The sequence below is a fragment of the Trachymyrmex septentrionalis genome, unplaced genomic scaffold (assembly GCF_001594115.1).
Source record: "Trachymyrmex septentrionalis isolate Tsep2-gDNA-1 unplaced genomic scaffold, Tsep1.0 scaffold87, whole genome shotgun sequence".
Classification (NCBI taxonomy): domain Eukaryota; kingdom Metazoa; phylum Arthropoda; class Insecta; order Hymenoptera; family Formicidae; genus Trachymyrmex; species Trachymyrmex septentrionalis.
Window position 1 is genome coordinate 2,845,854 of NW_017306059.1, and position 11,936 is coordinate 2,857,789.

Genomic DNA, 11,936 nt, shown 5'->3' on the forward strand with positions numbered 1-11,936 from the left:
AAATTTTCTATCCGCGATCATTTACTGGCAGATTCTTGCGAAAGATCTGGCAGTCCTAACGAAAAGAATTTACAAGAAAGGTTAGAATGCAAGAAATTTGAGGAGAAATGCGTAATTTTGAATTCTACTAATATTTGATGCAATGCAAACCGTAACAATAATATAATAATTATGCAATGCTCGGATCTGTATGTGTGTGAGCTTGAGTGAAGTTTTCCTTTTTGATCAAGAAATACCTGCAATGAGAAACTTTGCATTGAAATGGAAATATTTGTTCAAGCAGGTGGAAAGTTTTTCCAACTTTCTAAATATCGCCGAATGGCTTTTGCGTGCAAATCTTTTTGCTTTTGTATATTTTTGGATGCGATAAAAGGAAAATTTGTAGTAGAGAGAAAAATAGAGAAAGAAAGATACAAAAATGTTTCCACGTGCAGATGGTACAGTAATGCAGAATTTTTCATTGGATCAATTTTTTGTTTGATAAAAGTAACTTTTTTTGTGCTCCTCCGAGAAGATGTCAAAGCATTTTTCTATGTACGTATATACCTTGCTTGCAACCTATTTCAACGAAGAATTCTTCTTAAAATATCTTCAAATTTTCTAGTTGTTTGAATAGTATTATTTCACATTTTATGTATATAGTGATGTAAGTTGAATTACATAATTTCTTTAAGTAAGCTAAAATCTCTCCGAATTTTATATCTCTTCGGTTAATTTACTTCTGTTCGTTTTTTTTTATTGTTCTTCACATTTTGACAACCATATTCGCTTCAATTTGCAATAGTTCTATCTCATGCACATGTATCCCGCATTATTACGTATAACGTACAATTTTCTGTCTCGGTGCTTCAGAACGAGGCTTTCGTAGCCTTCAGATCACATTATATATCCACGTAGACTTTTTCTTCACTATCTTGCACCTTTATAAAGGGAAGATTGTGGATGCGGTAACTGGATACAGGAAATGACGCGTATGAAAGCAATCAGTCGCTGCCAGTTCGCCATTTCCGTGGTCCTCGTTTATCATATGATGTATTGCATCGATCAGCCAGAACAAAATCCCAATATGCGTTCGTCAACAGAGGAGGACACGCCGAAGAATATTCATAGAACTTCAGCAGTAACACAATGCCACGAAATTAATTAAAAAATGATTTAAATGCCGATTTATCGGCAACAAACGGTACAAGAAAGCCTGTTTTTATAGTTGAGCTAGTGTATACCTTTGGAACTTAAAGTGAAATAGGTATTTGTTCGATATTTGAATAAAGCGAGGAAAAAAATTCTAATGCAGTCTAGTACAGGAATAAAAAAACAGAACCATCAAAAGCTATCAGAGTTAAAAATCACTACAATCCCCGATGTGGGATGTGAGATACAGGCTGTTGAATTACAGTATCCAGGATGCGGGAATGGTAACATTTATTACAGGAATTATAAGATAATCAATTTCAAGTCTCTCTGTTTTTCGCTTCTGCAAAAAATTACCTCGATATTAGTCTTTTTTGTAATTGTGATAGTAATATAAAGTTATTACTGTAATATTTTCTTACTTTATTTGATATTAATTTGCTTTCTATTAAAATTGAAATTATTGTATCAGAAATGTCGAAATATTATATATTTTTTTTCTTCCTCCTTTTTCTGTTTTATGCGGATATATGTATACAGTTTTCAACCCTGGAATGTTACTCATATTTTTGTTACATTAACATCCACATAAAAGACGAAAATTCGTCCACATAATTAAAATTTTTTTACACTTTTTTATATTTACTTTACAAGTTACAAAGTAGAATAATTAAATACTGTTTTAATGAATAAAAAAGTGATAATATTAAACAATCTTTTAATTTTTAATATATATTATTAAAGTAAATGTAGTAGTAACCATTAGTAAAACTGCATACGATCTTTGCTAATGGTTATTATTACAGTTTTTAATTTCTTTAAAAAAAAATATATATATATATATATATATGTATAAACAGATGTGATAAGCGGAAAATATTTCTACGTCAAAATTTGCTTTTTCTTTCTTTCTTTTTAAATCAGTCCTTTATCACATTACTTTATCCGTTTATTTACGATGCACAAACGTTCCGTATCTTGCCCCATTTGAAAACATTATCAAAGTGGCTCGCGTGCGTCTTCCGTTACGACCGTTTAGTCCTCGAAAAAAGGCCTCTTTTCAGTTCTGTCTCGTTCCGAAAATTTACAGCATGCCATTCGTTCGCAAGAATGAAAACACCGCACTCGAGCAATAGCAAATCTGCCTCGCGACGTTTGCGACAAAGAGGGAAGAGCGTCATGTTTCGTCAACATATTTTTCGTAATATAATGGCGAGAAAACCATGTTTGAGTGGCAAAGATAAAACATGAAACGTGAGATTAACGTGGGTCCGTTCATATAGAATATTCGTGGTGAAGGAAATATTGCGACGGTCCTGATAAAATGCGTGAATATATGCGAAACGTGAAAATTTTTTAACGGGTTGACGAAAAATAAAATTTCGAAAATTATAATACCAACTTTTTCGTGGAAAAACACTGCAATTAATAAGTCGCGATATATACGCTGCAAATGTAATTCAGCATAATTCAACAGTAGAATATTTCGAGAGGAATACACACAAAAAAAAATATTTTTAAATTCTTGAATTTTATAATTTATATGAAGGTTGTAACGTTTTAATTTTTTCAATTGTTTAATAAAATGAAAGGTTGGTAAGATATTTATTTAACTATAATGGATTAAAGTAAGAGCTGTTTCCATTGTAATAACATTGTAATAACATAAAAAAATTTGTGAAAGCATGTATTTATATGCAACAGAATATTCATTCATAATATTTTATCGTATTTATTCAGTACAGTAGGAGCATTGCACGCATTATAAACAATTTTAATTTTAATTATGTTTTCAGTCATATTTTTGCATAATTATTGATGTATTGACGTCGTAGGTATAATAAATATCGTAATAAATAATTGTTTCATGAATATTCATTCAGAAAAATAAATTGAAAAACGTAGGAAAGAATGGAGGATGATGCTTTATTTATCTTAGATTTTATTTATTATGTATTAAATTTTTATTATGGAATTCACTTTGCTTGGTAATAGAATCTTCGAATTTTTATTACATGGACGTAGTTATGAAAGAACTTTTAATATATATCGCCAATTTTATCTTATCTATTAAAATTCACCTCACCCAATATAATAAAATTGGTTTTTCGGGTTTGTTTTTATCATCATCAAATTGAATCACATGAATTAAAATAAAGAGGATTTTTTTTTTAAATTAACAGCATTTATTCGTAACATAAATTATGATTGATGAAATTAAGATGGCTCATGATGTGAAAATCATATTGCGTTATTTTGTTTCATTCGCTGTAAGTTATTTTAATCTTATTGACACTGAAACCTCTTTCCCAATCTCAGTCTTCCAAGATAAATCTCACATTTAACGTTTTCAATTTAATTCAAGCTTTTGTTTTTATTTTCTTGGCTTATATTTTTCTATACAGCTTCAGTTTGCGGAGTCAAATATGAAATTCATTTTATTCCATTTTAAATCAAATGTTCAATACATGTAACTATGTTTGTATGTATAAAATTTTACAGTTATTGACGTATGGCATATTTCAAAAAAATTTTATTTGCTGAAACGGAGATTGGCAAAATGTTACGATATACTCAATTATATCAGAAATTGCACTTTTATATTTTTTTATTCGTTGCATTAATTACGTGGTATCCGTAAAGTAATCTACAAATGAAATATACCTACACGCATGTCATATAATTTGAAAATATTGGTTGGCCCTAAAAGTTCCTTATACGATTTATCGAATCAGGTCGTTGGTTAACTGCGTACTACGTTCTCATTGACGTTAAATTTCATTTCCGACGTAAGCCGGCGCGACTACGACGTTCATGTGACGTCAGGGGTAAACGTTGTCAGAACGAGATGTTAGGGCTTGGATTTGCTGTTCAATCGACTCAACGTCAAACTTTATTGTTATTAATTACTACGTGGGCGATCATCCATTAACCGCAAATGTATGCCATGTTATGTATGTCGTAATTCACTGCACGGGTAAATAGGTACAGCACGTTGGCAATATGGCGCAAGCTAAGGGCAGTAAAGATCACGTACGCAGATATAAGATACCTTCTATGAATTGCGAAAAGCAAAACTTGTAATCTCAATTTTCAAGTTACTTCCAATCCTGGAAAAATATTATATTTATTCCAATATGAGATATTCTCAATTTGTCGATAATGGGTTAATCTGATTCTATTTTCGTTCCATCAAACTTTATGACGAATTCTTTAACTTTGACGAGAACCTTTTATTGCAAACTATTGATGAAAGATCAACATTCGTTTTAAATTTGAAACGTGTGAAATGTAAAACCGTTAACGATTTTTTATCCGGTACGATACAAAATGAAAGATCAATATTTAATTACGTTCTCGTTCCCGTTTCCAAGTCCGATTTAATAGGAACTTTACTCTCGCGGGACTTCTAATTACTTTGCACCTCCGGTGAGAAGAACGCTTTTTATCTCCATTTCTCTTTGTTTTTCTTCTTTTTTTTACTAGTCGTTATTTAATTTGTCTATCTAGAATAATACCAAAGACAGCATGAAAAATATATACTTTTATTTGTTCGAAACATAGTACATAAAATGAATCTATATTTATGTTTATTGAACGCATTATACTGACAGAATCAATTAATTTGGTAATAAATTATTAAGTGAGATTTTCAATAGTTTGATTTTTATACATATATTATATTTAAAATTTATCTATTATATGTATATAAAATATAAAAAAATTCAAAAGACACTATAAAATATATTCTATTCTAAAGAGAAATTAAAATTATAAATCATCGTAGTAATCCAAATATAATACAAATAACGTTAAAAAATTGTGTGATGTTGCATTTTATAAATTTATTTTATTGAATTAAGATTTAATGAAAAAAATGTTATATATGTAAATTGCAAGACTTATTCCTATGATCTTCTTATCGTCTATAAAATCGGGATATTTGTCGCAAGTATTGTTGAGACTTGAAGAAATTTAGAGGATGAAATTTACAGTCGAAATATATGTATAATCTTACTTGCGATAAATCTCACTTGTCTGGAATTTGGTTGAAACGTGATTTCGGCGACTGATTTTCAAGAGATTTCACTTGGCAGGGAAAAGCTAAATATAATTAGCCAATTAATTAGCCTTGGGATTTAAGGAGATCGTAGGGGATTAAGGGAAGGAAAGTACCGTGAAAGAAAAAGATAATTTTTACCAATGATTTTAAACCAATGAACGCTATATACGTGTATATGTTTGTGATAGATGTCCATTCTTAAATTCCACGAAATTCTATTCTGTAGGACCGGGATCGCTCGATAAAACTCTCTCGCAAGGTGGATAAAAAAAGATTTCTTGTTTTCGCGTTGGAGACTTTATCTCTTTTTTTATTAAATTGAATATTTCTATTCTATCGTCAAATCGGTAACTTATCCATTTTCTGTCGTAAACGTGCTAACAATAAGTTTGCATGCGTAGCATGACAAATAGATATTCGAGAACAAAATAATCTAGATTAAGCTGGTTATAATATTGTACATCGAGCGAGAGAAAATTTTTGCGAATATTTTTTTCTATCATGGTACTGTTTTCGACGATTATTACAGGAAATTGCTTTCATAAATCACGTCTTTATACTGTATTTTATATATCTACTTCCACGCGAAATGATGAGAGTGATTTAAGCACGCATTATTTAATAATTCTTCCTTTTTTTGAGAAACGTTGTAAGACAATTTTTAACTATTATTGATATATTAAGAGAAAAATTTTTAGTATTTCTGATCACAATTATATGTTACTATAATTATGATTATGCTATAATGTTAGTAATAATAACTATATGTATAATTCTATCCACAAATATATATAATTAGCAACCGACTATATAAAATATGGTTGGTCTAAAAGTGACTATAAATTATAGTTAAATTATAATAATTTCAATCATTTTTACAATAATAAGAATTGTAATTATAGTCATTTTCGGATTACTAACTATATAATATATTTGTTGTTAGCAGTTATATATAGTTATTATTACTAATAGTTAATATATAGTTATTATTACTAACATTACAGCAATAATAATCAATCATGATAATTTACAAATAGATACAAATTCTTATAGTTAAAAATTTTTCATTGTTAGTGTACTAAAAGTTATAATAGACGTAGGCACTATCTTGCTGTCATTCAAGTTAACAGTTAATTGATATCAAACTGTAATAATTACATTCATAATTACCTAATAACAGCAATAATTGAATGTTTGGATAACCACTGAATATTAACAAAATCACATTTGACCACATGACAATTATCATTCTAAATGAAGAAATTTGATCGCCACATGATCGGGACAGTAGAAATAGACGGGGGATAATTGCCGAAATTATGATCTAATTTACAGCTGTCTATTTCAGAATTTGACAGTAGCGAATTGGTCGTTATTCGAATGGATCTTGTCGAGAGAGTTTGCGTGTTCCAATTTTACAAGCGACGGATGTAAGCGGATTAAACAAAGCATTACTGAATTTGTGGGGCACAACGAAGGCGTCGTGTGCCGCGGATTTTTGTTCCGTTGTCGCTAAACTAACAAATACGTCACTCTTGTCATGATGTTCACATCATGATTTTCATTCTCCCGTCGCAGTAAGATCTCATGATTTTTTTTTATTTCCAATTTGATATTTATCCGCTGATGAAAGAAAATTTGAGATGAAGCGAGCATACCCTGTTACGCTTTCCGGAGGATAATGCGATAGCGAAACTGCGCGATATCTGCACGTTATTAGATATTGTTGCTGAGCACGAGAGGGAAGCTTATCGATGATAAGCGTCGTATGGGGAAATTTTTATGAAAATGTAATGACTGTAAACAGGAACGAGGGTCGTCTTTTCGTCGCTCTCTCCGATCGATCAATCACCCGTATCTATCTACGCCGACTCTTTGTACGTGATGACACTTGAGAAGCAGATAGAGGGTTGAAAAGATTGTACTTCCCGCCTTTTCGTACGGCCTGACGTTTGAATGACATCTGGGAAGCAAGGCATTTAAATTATTTAATTTCCAACATCGTCTTGAATTTTACATTGCCTGCATGTAACGGAATGAAATCTGGAATTTTTATGGGCTTTAGCAGAACTCAGGGATTTGGAATTTTACTTTTAAATTTAAATTCTGTCTCTGAAAACATTTTTGAAAAATCTTTTTTTTTAATAATGCAAAATGTTGACAATTATTTAGCAATAAATATGTATAGTGAATATGTTAATAAGCGAGATGTTTAGAATATTATTAGAATGTTATTGCGTGAATTATAATAATATTGATTACAAATTAATGCATAATGTGCTATTAGTATTGCCGTTTATTAAATAAAATTTATCAATTTTAATGTTAATACGAATATGTAAGTGAACAGGACGACTCTTCACTTGTCAGTACTTCAACTTTAAATTTAATTAAAATTGATGCATCGAGGGATGTCGATATTTGCTTGCATTTATCGTTCATAATGTCCGCGATAGGTAATGATAAACATCTCGTGGGGAAAAATATTTTCTATATCCGTACTATATTCCACGTAATATTTTCTCGAGCGTTTATAGAACGTTATATTGCTTAATAGCATTACCTTACATGAGTTGATAAAATTGCTGTAGTATTGGAGGCGATTATTGTATTTTAAATACAGATCATAATGATTTTGAACGAAGTAAAACTTTCCAGCAACGGGACACAGTCATACATTGTGTAACACAGTAATACGTGTAGCTGAAATGTTGCTTATTAAATAATAATAAAGTTTTATTTATTTTATCCCCATAATTATTTCACCCCAAAGAAATAAAAAAAGGTCTCATACATATGTCTGAATATATCTGAATGTAGATAATCTTGAAATCTCTTATCAGAATCAATATTAGAAAAATAATGAAATGTAATTTGGTATTCGTGAAGTGATATAAAACGATAACACAATCGAATGTAGTATTTTAACTATATACGATTGTATTTACTTGTGTCATTGTTGGAAAATATAGAATCATACATTGTATTATACAGTATCGTTTAAGTACGTTGCTGGAATGCATTTTATGTTTTTATTAATATTAAAAATAAATATAATACACATGATTTTTTGATCCTTTAAATATACACGATGGGTTATTTTTATTTCGGATTAATTTTCATTACTTTAAGAAATACACAAAAATTAAGTTTTTTTAAAGATTTTTACATATTTTAACATTTTTAGGAAGTATTTGTAAGATCGTATATTTAAAAAAGTTATAATTAATTATTTAATGCTTCTAATTTTTCGAAGATAAAAAAATGTGCAAAACACGAATGACACATTCATGTATACTATACTAAAGATTAATAAAGTGCAATATTTAGTTTATATCGAGAAATAAGAGGATGTGTTTTTAGGAGACCTATATCAATATCGGCGACTTTTTTCTTAAAAATGTAATTTTTGAGATAAAACTTATTTATTAGGGTATTCTGAATATTATCCGCATACTTAGGTCCATTTTCAATATATAGTTACCTAAAGATTAAAAGTTACCAATAGATTCATCAATGAAATTCATTCATGATCCAATTTCTTGGTTACCTTTAATCTTTACTCTCTAAATCTGAATCAGTGGATAGTCACTAATTATCCAGTGGCACTGATAATTAGTGAAATTTAACTATTATAAAAAAGGAAGAATGTTTGAGCATTATATAATTAAAATATTGATGCTTTATTTATTGAATTAAAATACTGATATTTGCACGTTAATTTCAATCTTCCAATACCATATTCATTGAATTTAAGCAATGAAACCAAGCAACTAAACCAAGGTTAGTTAGATCACACAATAAAGATTAACTAGGGATCTCATATTTAATTCACTGATTACTTGGCACTGACATCACTGATTATCCATTGATTCAAATTTAGGGAGTAAAGTCTAGATCCGGTAGGCAACTTTTAAGATTATTTTTAGAATTTGTATGAAAGATAATCTTGTTATAATAATATCTTTAGAAAATGTTGGTTGAATATATAAAATATATATAACTTTAAATACGAAGCGCCACTACGATCTGAATGTTAAGATGTTGAACTATTATATATATTCATTTAAATGAATTAATTTCAGAAATGATAATTGCGTGCCGATATGGTTGTCGGACTTTCAACGCAATCAATCTGAAATATTAATAATCCCCCCAAATTTCTCAATTTAATCTTAAAAAATTGTAATAAACTTAATGCGAAAAATATTGCCTCGGCCGGGAGTCGAATCCGGATCTCTTGCATTCCGTCCTAAGCCTTTAGACTACCGAGACGGTAAAATTAATATTTCAGATTGATTGCGTTGAAAGTCCGACAACCATATCGGCACGCAATTATCATTTCTGAAATTAATTCATTTAAATGAATATATATAATAGTTCAAAATATCTTAACATTCAGACCGTAGTGGCGCTTCGTATTTAAAATAATGTATTTATACATAAACGGTCTTATTTCCAATCTTATTATAAAATATATATTAATAACATACCTTATCACCTTGTTGTAACCCCGCTTTCTCGGCGGGGCCACCCGGCACAGTCCATACGATGCACGCGAAGGTGCGCCCGTCCGACCCAGTCTTGCCGCCTACCACCCTCATGCCAAATCCACGTGCTGCAACAAAAGGATGTGGGCTAAGAACGAAGTACGTATGCGAAAAGCAATATTACGCCGCAATTTCCGCGGATATCTCTTGTCTTCGTGGGTAGGATTTGCGTCATCGAGATAGGAACGGACCGGGCTGTACGTACACGTGTCGCACGTCGGCGCCGCGCCGCCCGCTTTAAAGAGAAACGCAGTTTATATGTTTCACAGCGATGTAACTCGCACAATTTCCCCCAATGTTCTCCCCACAGCAGAATTCATACGTATTCGCGAGTGTAGTTGAAGCTACAACGTCAGGGTCTAGGAAAATAATTAACGCCCACGCTCGCTGTAAACGCGAGCGGTAATTGCACCAATTGTTGGGGTAACAATGTCACGTTGTTAGCGAATCTAATGCGTATGCGAGTGCTTGTAATTTAGGAATTTAGCTTTGCAAATTGTTGTCCGATCATTGATATTTCCACTTTTATATAGAAGATAATAATTTAGGAAATAACAAGCTTTAAGATAGTCAAATAGAATGTTTATTAACTATTAAATCTTCAGTATCATTTATATATAATATATTATATATATAATAATTTTAATTGATAATTTTTTTTATTTTGGTCTCTGCAATATCATCGCACACTGAGAGAAACGTATATGTGACTTACAAAAATTTTCTTTTTAATTAAAAAAATTTTATTCTAATCGAAAGGAAAATTTTAGTGGACAAACGTAGAATCTCTAACATTATGTATTATTAGGATGCATGTTCTCTCTTCTAAATTCATTTAGGCTGATAAAGCTATTTCAATGCTGTGTTTCGCTGAATTCAGCGATTAAGGGCACTGAAATACAAGCCGACATGACCAAACCAATTTCGAACTATCGGCTCTAAGGATTTTGTATATATATAACATCTGGATAAACCCTCGCACACTACGATTAACTACATAGATTCGACAGACAATCCCCCTTATTACCGACAACCGCAAATTCTACGAACTCTAAGTGGATGAAAACTTGTGTGACGTGTCTGCAAAGTTTTTGAAATTACTTGAAAGTCAGGCAAGAATATCGAAATTCTTGTTCTTTTATTTAATTTTACATATCATGCAGTTTTTTTAAATGTATTTATATCGTTATGGGTTAACAAAAAAAAATTATAGAATTTACTATATTGATCTTTTCTGAAGAATGCTAATTTTTAAGAAAGCAGAAAAATTAATAGATATCTTAAAATTAAAAAAATAAGGAACATAATTTAAGTTCTAATTGCAATATTCATATAAATATGACAAATATAAATTTGAAATTTATTTCGAGTATATTTGCGAATTAGTTTTCTATTCCTAGCAGAAATTGAGTTTGTTGGAATTGACACACAAATGAATGTAGTCGCAGAAATGTAGAAAATATCGCACAACCGTAACTGTTCTTAACCGAATGACGGATTGATCGCGTTTATATCGAGAAAATATAAAATAGATTGAAAGTTTTGCGCTATTTGTGCAAATAATGAAATAACCTTCTATCAATATTTTAACAAGAAAAAAGCTATATGCGACGAGGATAGGCAAGAGAAAGGTACAGGAAGGAAACAATAAAAACGGAGAGATTTGTCGATAATAGTATATAACATTCTCAATTTTGGCCCTCCCTGTACGTGATGGTGATAAAAAATTGATCGCCAAGTTGACTTCTCACACTTTTACACGTGGCAGGTCATCGTCTACAACAGAATTTCGCTCGTTCCTCACGTCTACATCGTAAAAGCGAATTTACAGCATTTATCAAGTTTCCTTGTAAATTTTGTAAACTAAAATTATAAAAAAAACGTGTAAAAAATTTTATTTCGTTAATAGATTTAACAGGATAAAATGTTGAAAGCATTGCTATCCAATTTGAAAATATTATTTATCTGATATACCTACTATACTTTTTTCATTCAATTTAAATTTCTTCATTCTCAAGTTTTAAAATTTGTTTAAAATTCTTTATGTTAAACAGTTTAAAATTTGAAGAAGATTTAGACATAAGAGAGAATAGGTTAATTAATATCAGAATAATTATGGAACATGTTTATGCAATGCAAAAAAATTTTTTAAAGTACCTACTGTAAATGGATCCATTTACGTGGAGATTTAA

General features: G+C 30.4%; 1 protein-coding gene across 3 annotated transcripts in view; it reads right to left on the bottom strand.

The window, feature by feature from the left end:
- LOC108755440 (regulating synaptic membrane exocytosis protein 2) overlaps nucleotides 1-11,936 on the bottom strand; it is a 167,328-nt gene that overhangs the window by 37,440 nt on the left and 117,952 nt on the right. For all 3 annotated transcript variants that reach the window (XM_018498441.1, XM_018498440.1, XM_018498442.1), the window contains one exon: nucleotides 9,688-9,812. In XM_018498441.1, coding sequence (XP_018353943.1) covers nucleotides 9,688-9,812 — 125 coding nt within the window. The remainder of the gene's footprint in view (nucleotides 1-9,687; nucleotides 9,813-11,936) is intronic.